This window comes from Papio anubis, chromosome 1, assembly GCF_008728515.1.
Source record: "Papio anubis isolate 15944 chromosome 1, Panubis1.0, whole genome shotgun sequence".
Taxonomy (NCBI): Eukaryota; Metazoa; Chordata; class Mammalia; order Primates; family Cercopithecidae; genus Papio; species Papio anubis.
Window position 1 is genome coordinate 136918772 of NC_044976.1, and position 19843 is coordinate 136938614.

At 35.2% G+C, this 19843-nt stretch overlaps 1 protein-coding gene across 1 annotated transcript in view; it reads left to right on the forward strand.

The window, feature by feature from the left end:
- Nucleotides 1–19843, forward strand: part of LOC116270319 (dynein heavy chain 6, axonemal-like) — a 58956-nt gene that overhangs the window by 1291 nt on the left and 37822 nt on the right. Inside the window, exons 3-5 of the mRNA XM_031655385.1 lie at nt 1679–1869; nt 4957–5202; nt 16609–16730. Of these exons, the coding sequence (XP_031511245.1) occupies nt 1679–1869; nt 4957–5202; nt 16609–16730 (559 nt within the window). The remainder of the gene's footprint in view (nt 1–1678; nt 1870–4956; nt 5203–16608; nt 16731–19843) is intronic.

Below are 19843 nucleotides of genomic sequence, written 5' to 3' on the forward strand. Positions count from 1 at the left end.
TACAGTACAGGAGTATAGGTAGGAATTTTATTGAAGCAAAAAAGAGATTAAGTCCTTGTCAAAAAAGTTTTATTAAGTAATTAACAATTTTTATGTCCTTTAAAAGTTGGTTCCCTGCATAGAACCCCAGCTACCTCACCCTGAGTATGGCCCTTCTTAGGGCACTAGTCGGAGATGTTTTGATGATAAAGGACCATCTGCATAATCATTATCTTTAGGGCAGTGGGTAAACAGTGTAATTTTTAGAGGTTTATTTTATTTTAATTATCAAATTTGAAATCTTGCCAATGCAAAGATACTGCTTTTTGTGAGAGCATTTCTGTAAGATCATATCCCTTTCCAAAAGGGAGATGTTGTTTCACCTGGCCAAGAGAATATCTTTGTATTTTTTTTAAAGACTTCTCCCCTATCACTCAGCTATACCTTAAACTAAAATTTCTTCTCCAGAAAAGCCAGAAAAACACTTTATTTCAGTTGTTTTAAAATTATGTAAGAAGTATAACAATAGCACAGAAGTTTAGAAAAGAGAACAATTGGGGGCAAATTGCAGTCTCTTTAACATAACACTCATTGTGTGCATCCCCTCTTAATATTTTGTTATATACATGCTTCAGAGAACAGTAAAGTAACAACTAGATGATACCTTCTTTTACCCATGGTTCCCCAGATAAAATCTTGCTGTTTGCCAAAGTCTAGACTGGCAAAACTAAAGTTACACTCTTGATCTTGTATTTAATCAGGTCTTAAAAACATATTACTATTTAATATGGCTTTATAAAAGAAGCCCCATGTATACAAATTGGTTTTTTGAGTGTATGGGTGAAGTTTTCAGTTCTCCTGAGTCTCTAACTTTGGCCCCCTCCTCTTTCTTTTACAAGTTGAGTAAAAAGGTTGTAAGAGTTGAATCTTCCACTCCATAGGTTTTGAATCCTGTACTTCAGTGGTTTGTCAGTGGCAGAGGACAGACTAGTGCTGGTCTGTGGCAAAGCTGTCACCTACATTTCCTACATTTTGGTGTTAAAGTATTTTTTAATGAAATCGTAGTGATGGTATATTTTTTCCCTTGATGTTCTTCCCTACTTACCAAAACTTTAAAAAACCCAAACCAGCTGAGTACAGTGGCTCATGCCTGTAATCACAGCACTTGGGGAGGCTGAGGTGGTCGGATCATTCAAGGCCAGGAGTTTGAGACCAGTCTGGGCAACACAGCAAGACCTCATCTTGCTATGTTAAGATGTTATTTAAATAAATAAATACCCAGAATCTATGACAGTCTTCTGAATGTTTGTGCTGTGTGTGTGTTTGTGTGTGTGTGCTCACGTGTGTGTGCATGTGCATGTGTACCCATGTGTCTGTATATTTATCATGTCAGGGAAAATCTGGGAAACCTGTGGTAGCTGGCCACTCCTGGTATCAAATTTTCTAAGATAATTTGGTTGTGATAGTTGGGCTTTAGTCAGCAGTCCTTATAACTATTTCTCTTTATTTTAATGCATAGTTGATTCTCATGGAAGGGTGATGTTAATAAAGCTCACTGCTTCATGTTATTTTAATGTAGTTTAATAATTGATAAAGGAGTGTTTAACAAATTTTAAAGAAAAAAAATCTTTTCTCAATTTTTTTGTTTAAAAAATATAATGAACATATTGTAAGCCTACTGACCCATTGTCATTTATAGGTTTACCTAAAAGCGATATGCTGACACATCTTAAGCAAGTGGTAACAGAGTTTAAACAAGAGCTGCCTATCATTATAGCTCTGGGAAATCCCTGTCTCAAGCCAAGGCATTGGGAGGCTCTCCAGGAGACTATTGGGAAGTCAGTTACCCTTGATAAAAACTGTAAAGTAGAGAATCTTCTAGCTCTCAAGGTAAATAAAAATGGTTTTTTAAAAAAATAGGTTGAAATACCAGATGGGCCAATTTTAAATAGGCAAGTAAATATACAACGAATAGGAATTAGGAAAGGAAGTTTATGAGTGCCTGGGAAAATAATAGTACGTTTGTAGAATAATAGGTGATAGGAAATTATTTAATTGGAGATATTGGGTAAGCTATTAATTATTCCATTATTATTTAGGTGATTAAAAAACAGTAATACTGGTTTTCATGTATGACAAATGAAATTAGTGCTTCATTATTTAACAGTACTACTAATACAGAACACATTTTATAGGAATGGAAATATCAAAACCACTGTGTTCATTATATGTAAAATGAAAATATGTTAAGACATGTAAGAATTGCCCTACCTTAACATATATATAACTTGACATTATATTTAAAATGCATAATAAACAACTATTTGACTTTCCATGTAAGTTTTATAATAAAAAATACTTTTTTCAATTTTTCCATGATTAAAAATTTTCTATTTTCATGCCTAACTTGCAATAAGCTTCATTTATGTTTAATGTTTCATGGCTGACAACATATAATGTAATCAAAACACGTATTTTATTCCTGTAATTCTCTACTAAATAATCTGTTGTAATGAGGAACATGGGCACTTTTTTTTAAAAGAATTTCAAAAGAAGAATTTTTTAAAAAACAACTTTCATTTTTAAAAATTAGATTATTTTTTATCACCAGCCCTAATCTCAACTTTCTCCTGAACTCCAAATTCACATATGCAATTTCCTATTCAGTATCTCAACTTATATGTCTAAGTTGAGATATGTCAAAAACGTATCAAAACATGTCAAAAACATTCACCTTTCATTCTCCATCTCCAAATTCTACTCTTCCTCTGTGTTTCTTATCTCAGTTGATGGTAGTTCCATTCTTCCAATTGTTTACACTAAAAATCATGAAATAATTCTGAATCTTCTTCATACTATTCATCGTATCTAAATATCTCATTTTAGAGCTTCCTAACTGATATACATGCCCAACTGATATACATGCCAAGGGGAATTCAGCAAGGTAGCTAGATGATGTCAGAGCATAAGAGCAAATACCAACAGATGAATTTATTTCAAATCAGCATGCATAAAATCTACCACAATTTTAGTGGTATTTTTATTTCCAGTCTTGGGTTATTGGAACTATTCTTGGGTAAAGTTAGATAAAGGGTGAGAATTTTTCAGACTAAATGTAGCAGCAAGCTATAAAAGTTAGGGTAGATAGGTACATATGATAGCAGCTGGTGGCCTACATGGGGATGGTGGCCTGTAATAACTCAAAGGGTTCCAATCAGCTATTACATGTCTAACATTAATAGATAGTTTAGAAAGGAAGTCCTATGCATTTTTTAGAGGGCCCCAATTAGGACAGTTTGACATGTGAACAAAAGTGAGCAAGGTCTTCAGCCTTTGAAATACTGCAGTGAGGAGTTAGAGGAACTCCTTCTTCTTCTTGAAGATAATTGTAATAATAGAAGGGATAAGAAGGCAATCAGCTGGTAATTTCAAGTGAACTCTAAGAGTTCCTGGATGATTTTGGTCATCCTGTAGAAATTTGACAATGTATCCAGTATAATGTAGATGCCAAAATGGACAGGATTTGGCCCAGAAACTCAGTCTTCATTTATTAAAACTTGCATTTTGGAGGATTGACCCAGAGGTGGTGGTCACGCTGCAAGACTTTCCAAGATAGGTCATATTAGAAGTTTTATTAAATGAATAAAGTATGATGGCTTGCAGTTATATGACAACCATTTTGTCCAAGATGTTGTGCAGGCTCTGAAAAACCTACCACATGAAAATCATTTCATGAAGTAAATTAAGAGCAAGAGCTCAATGGTATGCATGCGATGAACACTTATCAATCATTTTATGGTTGATAATTTTCACTTTGGAAAGCCATATGCTTTATAATGAAGTTAGATAATTAATTACAACCGTCAAGATTCAGCTGAAACCACCCAGCTATTATCAAGTCAGTTGGAAGATCTGACTATTTGTCAGTCAGGTCCCATACTTTGACCATAAAGACTTGACAAGGCTAGATTCACTTCACTGAAATTTTGCTTTACACATTATCAGTGTCTGGATTTAGTTTTTAGCAATCTCAGAATGTTAGCATTAGGCACGAACTTTGATGGTTCTATAGTTCTTTATCTGCCTTTGACTGAATAATCTATGTCAAAAGGTAGGCTTCTTTTCCAAAACTGTTACTTAAGGCCATAAGAAGTAACTGATCCCACCATCCTTATAATTCATCTTTGGCAAGCATATAAGAGAAATGATGAAAACTAGTCATATCTATTCATAATCCCCACTGAGTTGCGTTACTAAAACATAGGGATTGGGCATTATTCTTTAACACTATAGAGATGACATACAGGAATGGTGGCAGAGTCTTACCTACCAGCTATAAAACAATAAGCCCAACTAGTTAATTCTAAGATGTGTAGATGAGAAGGTCTCTGAGTATCTCTATTGTAGTGAGTGACTCTGGAGATCTTATATCAGGATCTTGTCCTACAGGAATTGCAGGGTAGTGCACATGGTAAGAAGGTCTGTATATACTCCACTAATGTATTTTAAGAAACATGTATCCTGAAAGAAATGAGGCAAAGAAATGGAAGCCATGGAATTTGGGATCCATCAGAATTGCATTCTCTTACATGAATATATCCCAAGAATATTGTAGAGAGTAAAAGCATGTCACAAAGTAATTCAGCAGTTGGCATTAGGGCAGAGGAAAGAATGCTGAAGGAAATAATACCACCTACACGTATACAGAAGGTATATACTCTTTATAACTGGCTAGAATCAGAGGAAAGTTGGAAATTTTCACTGATTATGAAAAGCGTGAAATAGGATGATTTTAAAGTGCAAAGGGATATGTCGTGAAGGTTAGACCATAAAGTTGCTGGTAAGGATGTAAACCTAACTGGAATTAGATCTTCAATATTTTTGATGTGCCTTTCAAAACATGCATTTAAAATTTCCATTTTAGACATAGGAATTATTTGCTATACTGGATACTAAAGAATAATTTGTTCATTTTAGATGTTTCAGTATGAAAATGAAATAAATGATATGTCAACTTCAGCAACTAATGAAGCTGCTCTTGAAAAAATGCTATTTAAGATTATTGATTTTTGGAACATTACTCCTTTGCATTTAGTTCTTCACCACACAGAGATTTACTCTATCTTCATAATACCATCTATAGATGACATATCAGCTCAGTTAGAAGAGTCTCAAGTCATACTTGCAACAATTAAAGGATCTCCCCACATTGGGCCCATTAAAGTAAGTATTATGGCAAAGGAAAAATGTTTTCTTTTTCCATAGTTTTATTATTTTAATCTTTTGCAGTCTACAGTTTGCCTTTGAATTGTATAAATCATTCATGTACTTATATACAAATTACATTGAATATTTACTAGTTTGAATACCAAAAATAACTTTTTGTGGAAGCCTTAATTGTTCATGAGGAAATGTCAAAGTTTTATTTTGGCAGAAAAGATAAATTTAGATCATAGAAAAATACGACCTTATTACCGTGACTTTTATCACCAGTGTACAGTGTTCCCTGATAGTCCCTCACTGTGCAACCCCACATCTGGTAATATACCTAATAATTATTTTCAGATGTAAAGAAACTCAACATGACATGTAATAAAATAGAGATAGTAAGTAGCAAAATTAACATAATCATATACACACATATATGTACGTGCATCTATATAAATAGATGGGGAGAGAGAGAAAGTATATACACAACAAAGGGAACTCACATTATTTGTAGGATTTAGGGAAAATGTCAGTTAACTGAAACTTTGAGGGAAAAAACTCAATAAATTACAGAATAAAATAAACCCAATACACTTTATTCTTTAATCACATGCAGTACAAAAAAAAATGAACAGCAGAAAAACAGCAAAAATGGCAGACAAAACAAAACACCCAAAACAATAGAAATTTAAAAGCAACCATCAGAATATACAGGAAATGTAATCTAATTTTTTTAAATTTAAAAGTAAGGAACAGGAGAAAATCACGTTTCAAACCTGTCACAATTGGCTAGAGCCCTACAAAAATGAATGTTTAAGCATTAAATGCCTCCATTAAAAATGAAAAGTGAATTTAATAAATGATAAATAAGCACATTCAAGAAACTGAAAAGAACAACAACAACAACAACACACACACACACACACACACACACAGCCTTCTACTTCTAAGCAAGATGGAGTATAGGGACCAGATTTACCATCTGTCTTAGTCTACTTAGTGTTGCCTTAACAATACCACACACTAGATGATTTATAACAAAAAGAAATTTATTTGGCTTACGGTTCTGGAGGCTGGGAAGTCCAAGATCATGGGGCTGGCATCTTGCCAGGGCCTTTGTGCTGCATTATTATCTTATGGTGGAGGCAGAAGAGCAAGTGAAAGCACAAGATGGAGAGAGAAAGGGGGCTGAATTCCCACAATAACTAATCCATCCCTGTGATAATGGCAGTAATCTATTCATTAGGGCAGAGCCCTCATTATCTAATAACCTCTTAAAGACCCCAGATGTCACCACTGTTACAATGGCAATTGAATTTCAATATGGGTTTTGGAGGGGACATTCAAACCATAGCACCTGCTTGCCTGAAATAGCCGAATCAGACTAGACAAAATATATGGAACAATGGTTTTTGGGACACTGGACATCAGGCAATGAAGGACAAGGATCCCTGAGAGATGAGAAACACACAAGGTAAGCCTTACGATTCTACCAACTTATCTTCTTGAGTTTCCAGACCTTGGAGAGGGGAGATAGGGAGGAATACAGGCAGAGCCTGGCAGACTTCTGATATGAGGAGATGCTGTTGAAGGTCTGGAGAACCAATGTAGGCTACAGTATTTAGGATAAACTACCAGGGAAGATAAAGCTGCAGAGACAGAGATCTTCATAGATTTGTGGCGGGTCCCTACACAAGCATTCAGTAGACCCAATCAATGACACGTGAAACTGCCAGAGGTCAGGGAAGCAACTACTTGAGAAAATTGGAGGGAACAATGCCTGGTGCTCACATAGGGCTGGGAATAGTGCCTGCATGCACGGTCAGAACCGAAAACCTCATAATTCATAAGCACTCAAAGAGTCTTGCCACAGTAATATGGAATAACTAGTCCTGAATTAAATGTTGCTCTTGTCCTCCCTAATAGATCTTAAAAGCAAGACCTAAAATGATGAAACTGTAAGTAATTTAACTGCACCCAGATCAAAGCTCAAGACTATAGAAATATAATAATATCCAGTACCCAATAAGATAAAATGTACAATTTCTAGAATGCCATCAAAGATTAGTAGACATGCAAAAAAGAACCAAAAATAGAACTCATGATGAAAATTTAACCAATGGAAATTGAATCTGAACTGACACAGTTATTAAAATTAGAGAAAAGGACATTAAAATGATTATACATTTATTCCATATATTTAAAAAGTTTAGAGAGAGGTACAAATATAAAAAATACCAAAATTAAACCTCTAGAGATGAAAACATTTACAGTGTCTGAAGTGAAAAATACATTGGAGGAAATTAACACAGATTAAACAGTGCAGAAGAAAAGATTGGTGAATTTAAAAATATAACATTGGAAATGATTCCACATGAAACATAGGGAGAAAGAGAAATGTTAAAAATGAAAAGAGCATCAGTGAGCTGTGGGAAAGCTTCAGGCAACCTACCAGATAAATAGTTGGCGTTCCCCAAGAGGAGGAGTGAGACGGAGAAACAGAAAAAATTACTGAGAAAATAATGACCAGAAATTTTCCAAGTGTATTGAAAACCATAAAGCCATAGATTTACGCTCATTACATTCTTAAGCACAAGAAACATCATAATTTCTCAATACCAGTGGGGAAAATAGACAAATGACCAATACTAGGAATAGAAGAGGTGACATTACTACAGATTCTGTAGTTATTAAAAGGTAAACTGAAATATTAAAAACAACTTTAAGTTAATAAATTTAAGTACTTAAATAGGCAAATTCCTTAAAATATGCAAATTAATAAAGCTTGTTCAAGAAGAAATGGATAACTGGAATAACTATAATATGTACTAAAGATATAGAATTGATAGTTAAAAACGGTTTAAAACTTTCCTACAAGGAATAGTCTTGACCCAGATGGCTTGTGCAAAACTTTTATGGAAAAAATAATATCAGTTATGCACCAACTTTTTCAGAAAAGTGTGGAGAAAGGAATCCTCTGTAACACATTCTGTGAGGCCAGTATTACCCTGACACCAAAGCAAGACCAAGATATTATAAGAAAACAGGCTGGGTGCGGTGACTCACGCCTATAATCCCAGCACTTTGGGAGGCCGAGGCAGGCGGATCACCTGAGGTCAGGAGTTTGAGACCAACCTGGCCAACATGGTGAAACCTCGTATCTACTAAAAATACAAAAATTAGCTGGGTGTGGTGGTGGGTGCCTGTAATCCCAGCTGCTAGGGAGGCTGAGGCAGGAGAATCGCTTGAACCTGGAAGGCAGAGGTTGCAGTGAGCTAAGATCGTGTATTTGCACTCCAGCCTGGGCAACAAGAGCGAATCAAAAAAAAAAGAAAAGAAGAAAAAAGAAAGAAAACAACAGATTTAGAAAGGAGATATTAATAAAATAAAAAAAACCTAGAAATCAATAGCCCTCTTAAATATAGATGCAAACATTGTAAAGAAAAATGTCCAAATCAAGTCCATTAATATATAGAGAATGTTGTATTATTACCAAGAGAGATTAACTTGAGAAATGCAAGGTTGGTTTAACATTCAAAAATCAATCTATAATTTGCCATATTAAACATAAAAAGAAAAACCAGATGATATTCTCAGTACATGTTAAAAAAATTTTTACAGAATTTCAACATTCATTCCTGATTAAAATATCTCTCAACAAATTAAGAATAGAAGATAACATTCTGAATAAAGAACATCTATGAAAAACATATTGTCCTTAATGGTGAAAGACTGAACACTTTTCCCCTAAGATCAAGAATAAGGATGTTCTCCCTTACCAATTATATTCAGTGTTTTACTGGAGTTTCCAGCCAGTATACTGAAGTAAGAAAGAGAAATAAAAGATGTCTGGATTGAAAAAGAAGAAGTAAAATATTATTTATATTCAGATGCCATGATTACCTATGTAACAAAATCAAACAAAATTTACAAACAAACTAAACTTATTTTAGCAAGTTTGCAGGATACATGATTAGTATACAAAGTCAACTTCATTATATATACTGGCATTGAGAAATAGCGTAAAAATAAGATATATAAACCCGAGAAAAATATATAAGATCTGTACACAAAAAACTTCAAAACCCTGCAGAGAGAAATTAAAGAAGGCTTAAAAAATGGAAGATACATTGTGTTCATCCATTGAAAGACCTAATAAACATGTCAAATATCACCAATTGGATCTCTAGATTCAATACAATCCTAATCAGAATCCTAGTAGACTACTTGTAGAAATTGACAAGCTGATTCTACAATTCTTATGGAAATGTAAAGGTCCTAAAATAGTGTAAACAATTTTACAAAAGAAGAACAAAGTTGGAGTATTAAAACTACTTATTCAGAGGCTCATTATAAGGCCAGAGTTATCCAAACAGGTTTTTTTTTTTGGTTTAAAAATAGACAAGAAAGACAGAGTACAGAAATAGACCCACATACATATGGACAACTGATTTTCAACAAATATGCAAAGATAATTCAGAGAAAAACCAGCCAATTTTTAAAGAAATGGGGCTAACATAATTGAACAATCATATGCAAAACAAACAAAAAACCCTTAAGCCACATCTTACAACATACACAACATTTAACACAAAAAAAGGATTATGGACTTAAATGCAAAACCTAAAACTATAAAACTATGAGAAAAAAACATAAGAGATATTTTTGTGACCTTGCTTTATGCAGATTTCTTCAATATGGCACCAAAAGCACTATCCATAGAAGGAAAATTTATGTATTAGATTTCATAAAAATTAAAAATGTGTGCTCCTAGAAAGACACTTTTAAGTGAACAAAAATACAAACCAGAGACTGGGAGAAAACATTTGAAAGCATACATCTGATAAAGGACTTGTATCCAGAATATATAAAGAACTATCAAAATTCAATGATAAGAAAACAAAATAATCCTGTAAAGAAATGGGCAAAATATTAAAATAGAGACTTTACCAAAGTGGATATATGAATGGAAAAGAACACATTAAAAGATGTTTAACTACATTAGGGAGATGGTGCTATCATGAGATACCACTACACACCTTAAGAAATGACTAATAAAAGATCATCCCAAGTGTTGGTGTGGATATTCAGGAATTAGAACTCTCACACACTGCTGTGCAGAATGTAAAATGTTACAAGCACTTAAAAAGTTAAAAATACATCTATCATATGATCCAGCTATTTCACTCCTAGGTATTTACCCAAGAGAAAGGAAAGCTAGGTTTATATAAAGACTTGTAAATGCAATGTTCATAGCAGTTTTATCTGTAACAGTAAAAACTGGAAACAGCCCAAGTGTACAACAGGTAAGTGATAAGCATTATCATACATGTATACATATACTTTGGAATACTACTTGGCATTAAAAAGGAAATTAAAAATAAAGGAAAAAGATTAAGAGTGAACAAAACCTTCAAGAAATATAGGATTATGTAAAGAGATCAAATCTATGACTCATTGGTGTTCCTGAAAGAGAGGCAGAGAAAGAAAACAACTTAGAAAACATATTTCAGGATATTGTTTATGAAAATTTCTTCAGCTTTACTAGAGGCCAACACTCAAATTCAGGAAACACAGAGAACCCCTGTGAGATACAGTACAAGATGACCATCCCCAAGACACATAGTTGTCAGATTCTCCAAGTTTGAAATAAGAGAAAAAATGTTAAAGTCAGCTAGAGAGAAGGGGCAACTCTACAAAGAAAACCCTATCAGGTTAAGAGCAGACGTCTCCGTAGAAACCCTACAAACCAAAAGAGATTGGGGCCTACATTCAGAATTCTTACAAAATAGAAATTCCGACCAAGATTTTCATATCCAGCCAAATTAGATTTCATAAGCAAAGGAGAAATAAGATCCTTTTCTGACAAGCAAATGCTGAGGGAATTTGTTACCACCAAACCTGCCTTAAAAGAGGTCCTGAAGGGAGCACTAAATAAGAAAAGGAAAGACTACTACTGGTCATTAAAATACACACTTAAATACATAGACCATTGACACTATAAAGCAACTACACAATCAAGTCTGAATAATACCCAGTGAACAACACAGTGACAGAATAAAATATACACATATCACTACTAACCTTGAATGTAAACAGTGTACCCCTATTAAAAGGCAAAGAGTGGCAAGTTGGATAAATAAGACCCAATAACGTACTGTCTTCAAGAGACCCATCTTAACTGCAATGACATCATAGGGTCAAAGAAAAGCATGGAGAAAAATCTACCAAGAAAACAGTAAACAGAAAAAAGCAGGAGTTGCTATTCTAATTTCAGACAAAAGCGACTTTAGAAACCAACAAAGATCAAAAAAGACAAAGAAGGGCTTTACATAATGGTAAAGGGTTCAATTCAACAAGAAGACCTAACTCTTCTAAATATATATGCACCCAATACAGGAGCACACAGATATATAAAGCAAGTTCTTAAAGACCTAGGAAGAGACTTAGATAATGACACAATAATAGTGAGAGAATTCAATGCCCTGCTAACAGTATTAGACAGATTATTGAGGCAGAAAATTAACAAAGATATTCAGGACCTAAACTTTGCACTTGATCAAATGGACCTAATAGAAATCTACAGAACTCTTCACCCCAAAACAACAGAATGTACATTCTTCTCCTATGTACATGGCACAGAAAACAATTCTCAGCAAACTTAAAATAGTTAAATCGTACCAACCACACTCTCAGTCCACAGTGCAATAAAAATAGAAATCAATACTAAGAAAATTTCTCAAAACCATACAATTACATGGAAATTGAATAACCTGAATGACTATTGGGTAAATAATGAAATTCAGAGAGAAATTAAGAAATTCTTTGAAACTAATGAGAACAAATATACAACATACCAGATATCTGGGATACAGCTAATGCAATGTTAACAGGGAAATTTATAGCACTAAACTCCCACATGAAAAAGAAAGAGCTCAAATTAACAATCTAAAACTCCCACATGAAAAAGAAAGAGCTCAAATTAACAACCTAACAATACAACCAGAGGAATTAGAGAAACAAGAGCAAACCAACCCCAAAGCTAGGAGAAGATAATAAATAACCCAAATCAGAGCTGAACTGAAGGAAATTGAGATGTGGAAAGCCATCCAAAAGACTGAGTTGAGGAGTTGGTAATTTGGAAAAATTAAGATACACAGACTTCTAGCTACAATCATAAGAAAAAAATAGAGAAGATCCAAATAAACGCAATTATAAATGACAAAGGGGACATTACCACTGATCTGACAGAAATACAAGAAACCTTCAGTGACTACTATGAACACCACTATGCACACAAACTAGAAACACCAGAAGAAAGAGGTGAATTTCTGGGCCCATACAACCTCTAAAGACTGAACCAGGAAGAAATTGAATCATTGAACAGACCAGTAATGAGTTCAAAAATTGAATATGTAATAAAAAGCTCAAGAATAGATCACAGCCAAATTCCACCAGATGTATAAAGGAGCTGGTACCATTCCTACTGAAATGATTCCAAAAAGTTCAGGAGGAGGACTCCTCCGTGACTCATTCTGTGATGCCAGAATCATCCTGATACCAAAACCTGGCAGAACACAATGAAAAAAAACTTCAGGCCAATATCCTTGATGAACATGGACATACAAATACTAGCAAACTGAATCCAGCAGCACATCAAAAAATCTAAGCCACTCTGATGAAGCAGACTTTATCCTAGGATACAAAGCTGGCTCAACATACACAAATGAATAAATGTGATTTATCACATAGACAGAACTAAAAACAAAAATCACATGATTATTTCAATAGATGCAGAAAAAGCTTTTGATAAACATTCCTTTATGTTAAAAACCCTTAACAAACTAGGCTTTCAAGGAACATACTTCAAAATAATAAAAGCCATATATGACAAACCCACAGCCAACATCATACTGTATAAGCAAAAGCTGGAAGCATTCCCCTTGAAGATCAGAAGAAGACAAGGACGCTATCTCTCATCACTCCTATTCACCATAGTGCTAGAAGTTCTAGCCAGAGCAATTAGGGAAGAGAAAGAAATGAAAGGCATCCAAATAGGAAGAAAGGAAGTCAAACTGTCTCAGTTTGTAGACCATATGATTATCTACCTAGAAAATGCCACGTATTTCTGCACAAAAGCTCCTAGATCTGATAAACAACTTCAGCAAAGTTTCAGGATACAAAGTTAATGTACAAAAATCAGTAGCATTTCTGTACACCAACAACATCCAGCCTGAGAGCCAAATCAAGAATCAGTCCCCTTCACAATAGGCACAAAAAGAATATGATACTAGGAATACAGCAAACCAGGAAAGTGAAACATCTTTACAAGAATTACAAAGCTTGCTCAAAGAAATCAGAGATGACACAAACAAAAGAGAAAACCATCCCACACTCATGGATAGGACGAATCAATATTACTAAAATGGCCATACTGCCCAAAGTGTTTTACAGATTCAGTGCTGTTCTTATCATGCTACCAATGACATTCTTCACAGAATTAGAAAAATGTTTTAAAATTCATATGAAACCAAAAAGAGCCCAAATAGCCAAGTCAATACTAAGCAAAAGAACAAAGCTGGAGGCATTACATCACCTAACTTCAAACTATACTTCAAGGCTACAGTAACCAAAACAGCATGGTACTGGTACAAAAACAGACACATAGAACAGTGGAACAGAATAGAGAACCCAGAAATAAAGCCACACACCTATGACCATCTGATCTTTGACAGAGTTGATGAAAACAAGACACAGGGAAAGAATTTTATATTCTATGGAATAACTGGCTAGCCATATGCAGAAGATTGAAACTGGAACCCTTCCTTTCAACATATACAAAAATCAATTAAACATGGATTAAAGACTTAACTGTAAAACCTAAATCTGTAAAAGCCCTGGAAAATAACCTAGGAAATACCATTCTAGGAGCCAAGGCAAAGATTTCATAACAAAGTCACCAAAAGCCATTGCAATACAAACAAAAATTGACAAATGGGACCTAATTAAACTAGAGAGCTTCTGCACAGGGAAAAAAAAAAACAAAAAACAAAAAACAAAAACCTATCAACAGAGTAAACAGACAACCTATAGCATGGGAAAAAATTTTTGCAAACTATGCATCTGATGAAGGTATAATATCCAGAATCTATAAGGAACTTAAGCACATTTACAGGTAAAAAACAAACAACTCCATTAAAAAGTGAGTAAAGGACATGAACAGACACTTTTCAAAAGAAGACATACACATGGCCAACAAGCATATGAAACATTTCTCATCACTAATCATGAGAGAAATACCAATCAAAACCACAATAAGATACCATCTCACACCAGTCAGAATGGCTATTATTATAAGGTCAAAAAATAACAGATGCTGGTGAGGTTGCAGAGAAAAGGGAATGCTTATACATTGCTGGTGGGAATGTAAATTAGTGTGGTGATTTCTCAAAGTACCTAAAACAGAACTACCATTCAACCTAGCAATCCCATTATTGGCTATATACCCAAAGGAATATAAAATTGTTCTATCATAAAGACACATGCATGCTTATGTTCATCACAGTACTATTCACAATAGCAAAGATGTGGAATCAACCTAAATGCCCATCAACAGTAGACTGGATAAAGAAAATGTGGTACATATATCCCAAGGGATACTATACAGCCAGAAGAATGAGATCATGTTCTTTGTAGCATCTTGGATGGAGATGGAGGTCATTTTCCTAAGCAAACTAAGACAGGAACAGTAAACCAAATACTGCATGTTCTCACTCATAAATGGGAGCTAAACATTGAGTACACATGGACACAAAGAATGGAACAACAGAGACTGGGGCCTACTTGAGGGTGGAGGGTTGGAGAAGGGTGAGGATAAAAAAGCTACCTATTGTGTGCTATGTTATTACCTGGGTAACAAAATAACCTGTATACCAAATCCCTGTGACATGCAATTTACTTGTATAATCTGCACATGTACTCGTGAACCTAAAAGTTATACAGAAAAAGGGAATGAACTATTGATATAAGTAACAATATGGATCAGTCTCAAAATAATTATGCTAAGTGAAAGAAGTCAGAGCAAAGGGAATACATGTTGTATGCTTCTGTTTATATAAAATTCTGGAAAATACAAACTATAGTTTCAGAAAGTAGATCAGTGGTTGCCTGGTGGTAGGGGTAGGAAGGGATAGGAGGAAGGAATTCCAACAGGACACAAAGAACGCTTTCAGGGTAATGGATATGTTTGTTATCTTGATTGTAGTGGTCATTTGACAGGTAGAAGAACATGTTAAAATTCATAGAATTGTATACTTTAATTAATGTATTTATTTTTTATATGGAGTCTTGCTTTGTCACCCAGGCTGGAGTGCAGTGGCACAGCCTCTGCCCACTGAGTATCTGGGATTACCGGCACCTGCCACCATGCCTGGCTAATTTGTTGTTGTTGTTGTTGTTGTATTTTTAGTGGAGATGGGGTTTCACCATGTTGGCCAGGCTGGTCTGAAACTCCTGACCTCAAGTGATCTGCGTGCCTCATCTTCCCAAAGTGCTGGGATTACAGGTGTGAGCCACCGTGCACGGACAAAATTGTATACTTTAAGTATGTGCAGTTTCTTGTGTATCAGTGATACCTTAATAAAGCTATTGAAATATAAAATAAAGTTAAAAAGTAAGAAATATGGAGGTAAGTACCAGAAGTCAAATATAAATGAGTTATAAATGGTTCCCCATGAGGAGCCAGAGAGTTAGGCGATGGGCAAGTCCACTGGTTTCCAAATAAGCCTTTTAGTATTAATTTATTTTTAACCATTTTCCTATTATTTTAATAAACATAGCAGTTGGAAAAAGACACTATAGCCATACAATGGAATTTTCTGAAATCATTAAAATAGTGAAGAAAACGTGTAAGTACTGACATAAAACCTCTCTAGAAGACATTATTTGTTATGAAATGCAAGTTATAAAACAACGTATATAATATGGTTGTATTTATATTTATATAATACATTAGGGATATTGTATGTGTATCTATATGTGAAATTATGCTTAAAGAAAGGACTGAAATAATATGCATATCACATTTCTGGTTATGTTTCCTCTGTGATAAGAAGTAGGAAATAAGTGTTGAGTGCTAGACATACATGTTAATTTCTACATGTATATGTGTGTTACTCAAATCTTTTACAAAAATATTTGCTTGTTGTATAATAAATATGACAGCAAATGGATGAACAGGACATCTTAAACCTCTCCTACAACTAAATATAATTAGATCTGTATTCATTTATGTGACCTTCTATTAATTATTTCTGTATGTCAATGACTGATAATCACCTTTGATCTGTTTCTGTTATGTAACTCTTAAAGAAGAATTTTATATATTTCGATTTGTTTGTATATCTGTTTCTATCATTGTAGGATCTTGTGAATGAATGGGATCAAAACTTGACTCTCTTTTCTTACACCCTTGAGGAATGGATGAATTGTCAAAGAAATTGGCTTTATCTTGAACCAATCTTTCATTCTTCAGAAATAAGAAGGTAAAATACCATATACGGGTTAAAAATGCATTGTGAGTAATTTATTTTCTTTAATTCTTGAGAAATCATTTCTTCAATGAACAGTCAAGCTATCCTATCCTACTTATAGACACAGGAGTATAATTTGCTGAATCATTATTATTTTTCTTTTATAAAAGATTATAAGCACATTTTTGTAAACCTTATTACTTGACTATTGGTATAAAAATATAAAGAGCTAAGAAAGAAGTGTTAATACATCATTATTGGCTGGGCACATTCACTCACGCCTGTAATCTCAGCACTTTGGGAGGCCGAGGCAGGTGGATCACTTGAGGTCAGGAGTTCAAGACCAGCCTGGCCAACATGGTGAAACCCTGTGTCTATTAAACATACAAAAATTAGGTGGGCATGGTGGTGGGCACCTGCAATCCCACTACTCGGGGGGCTGAGGCAGGAGAATCACTTGAACCTGGGAAGTGGAGGTTGCAGTGAGCCAAGATTGTGCCACTGCTCCAGCCTGGGCGACAGAGCATTGCTCTGTATTTTTAAAAAAGTATCAGATACATCATTATAATCCCAAAACTACAATATTATGTGTCTCTTTCGTTCTGGAATACTAGTGTGGTTTTGATGTGAATCATAAACATGTTTTTAGTAGCATTCATACATTAGTAAGAATTTCTTAGGCTGAGTGTGATGGCTCATGCCTGTAATCCCAACACTTTGAGAGGCCAAGATCACCTGAGCACAGGAGTTTGAGACCATCCTGGGCAACATAGGGAAAGCCCATGTCTAAAAAAAAAACCAAAAAAACCCAGCCAGGGTTGGTATCACATGCCTGTGGTCCCACCCAGCAACTTGGGAGGTTGAGGTGAGAGGATGGCTTGGACCCAGAAGGCCATGGCTGCAATGAGCTGTGACTGCACGATGGCACCCCAGCCTGATCCATACCACAGAGAGACACTGTTTCAAGAAAATAAATAAATAAATAAATAAATTTATTACTATTACTTTGCGCCAGATGGAAGAATAGAGGGCCTCGGCAATTGTTAAAAATTCCACCTTTAAAAAACACCATACCATTCCAATTAATTGACCTCTGACTTTTTAAAGTGATTGGTCTTAAGGGTGCTCAAGTTGAGACAAATAAATTAGGCAGAATTTAAACTATTGATAGCAAATCATACAAGCTAGTTTAGCAGCCATTCTGAAATAAGGTAGGAAAACATTGGGTGTATATTTGAAAGGCCTATTATAGCAATGGAAAATCTGGAAAATCTTATGTCATAATATTGAGGCCATCCTGGGCAACGTAGGGAAACCCCACATCTTAAAAAAAATACAGCCAGGGTTGCTACATAAATACACAAGTGTAAAATATTATATCATTTTAGCTGGGATTGCAGGTGCCCACCACCATGCCCACCTAATTTTTGTATGTTTAGTAGAGACAGGGTTTCACCATGTTGGCCAGGCTGGTCTTGAACTCCTGACCTCAAGTGATCCACCTGCCTCAGCCTCCCAAAGTGCTGGGATTACAGGCGTGAGTGAATGTGCCCAGCCAATAATGATGTATTAGCAATTCTTTCTTAGCTCTTTATATTTTTATACCAATAGTCAAGTAATAAGGCTTAGAAAATAAGTCAAGTAATAAGGCTTACATAAATGCAAAATATTATGTCAAGTATTTTGTATTTTATTTTGGAGGCAAAGGGAAGCCATTAGATTACAAAAGGGAACAGTTTAAATATAAGTATTGCTTTGTGGGGAACAATATCCATTTGTATTACACATGTATATTTCTTATGTGTGTTACACATGTATATTTCTTATACGAATGCTTGGGATTCTTTTATTTGATTGATCTGTAGTTGTTCTGAAAGTTCTCAAAGGTGAAACCACATATCTAAGGTGTATGTCCTTATGGATGCAACAACGTTGAGCCTTAAGTTTAAACTTTAATACTACCTTTTACTAAAGATCAGAATCCTTGGCAAGAGCGTTCAAAGTGTCACTAAATGGTTCCTTTGTAGGATTTTCTGAAGTTGAAAAAGATGTTTTCAACTATAGGATTCTTAAGGCATCTATATAATAGATCTAAAGAAAAGAAAAAGTGGGTCTATAATGGATCTGCCTTTGAGTAATGGAGCAGGATGATGAGCCCTGATACCAGGGAAAAAGCATGAAGAAGAAGAATGGGACAAGAGATGCATTACAGGGGCAGACTATCTAAAGGGAATATATGAGAGTATAGAATGCAGTGCTGTTTACCAGAGCTCCAAACTAACTATGAGGGCTGTGCTAGGACATCCCAGAGACATTGGAAGGATACTTAAGAGAAGGTAAGACTGAAGTCTCCTCCTTGATAGGATTTTTGCTGAGCTACAGAAAACTTCTAGGTCCATCATACAAGATAGGGAATGGGATAATAGTGGAAGGGTTCTTGGGAGATTTTGACATGTATTTCCCTAGAGTGTAGGGACATTAGAAACTAGCGCTTGCCTCTTCTCTGGAGAATTTTAAAGCAGCCTTTAATAACAGGGCAAGGAAGAAGTACAAGAATACATGGTTATCTTAGACCAGTGGTTTTCAACCAGAGGTGATTTTTTGACCTCTGGGGGACATTTCACAGTCTGGAAACATTTTTACTTGTCACAAGTGAGGGGATACTACTGGCATCTCATGGGTATAGGTCAGGATATTGTTGAACATTCTACAGTGTACCAGAACCTCTCCCTACCCCCAACCCCCCACACCAAACAAAGAATTATGTAGTCCAAAATGTCAACAGTGCAGAAACTGAGAAATCCTGACAGACATAGCAGGAGTTTCCAAGCTAGAGCCACCTTGGAAGATCTCCACCCCAAAATGGCAGAACAAGGGAGTCCCAGAAGTGTATTACTTAGAGCAGGAGCTTGAGGAATGGTTGTAAGAGGTCAGCTGGCAAGCGCCAAGAGGTTGCGATATAGAGGTTCCTGTTGGGGTGCTCTGAAATCTCCAGCAATGTAGCTTATGGATATCTGCCATGACAGAGGGCATGCAAGAGGCAAAACAGGATTCAAAGTAACACTAGCTGAGTTAAGAAAAAAAAGTCCCTCTAAATTCCTCCCCTCTTCAACTTCAGAGCCAAG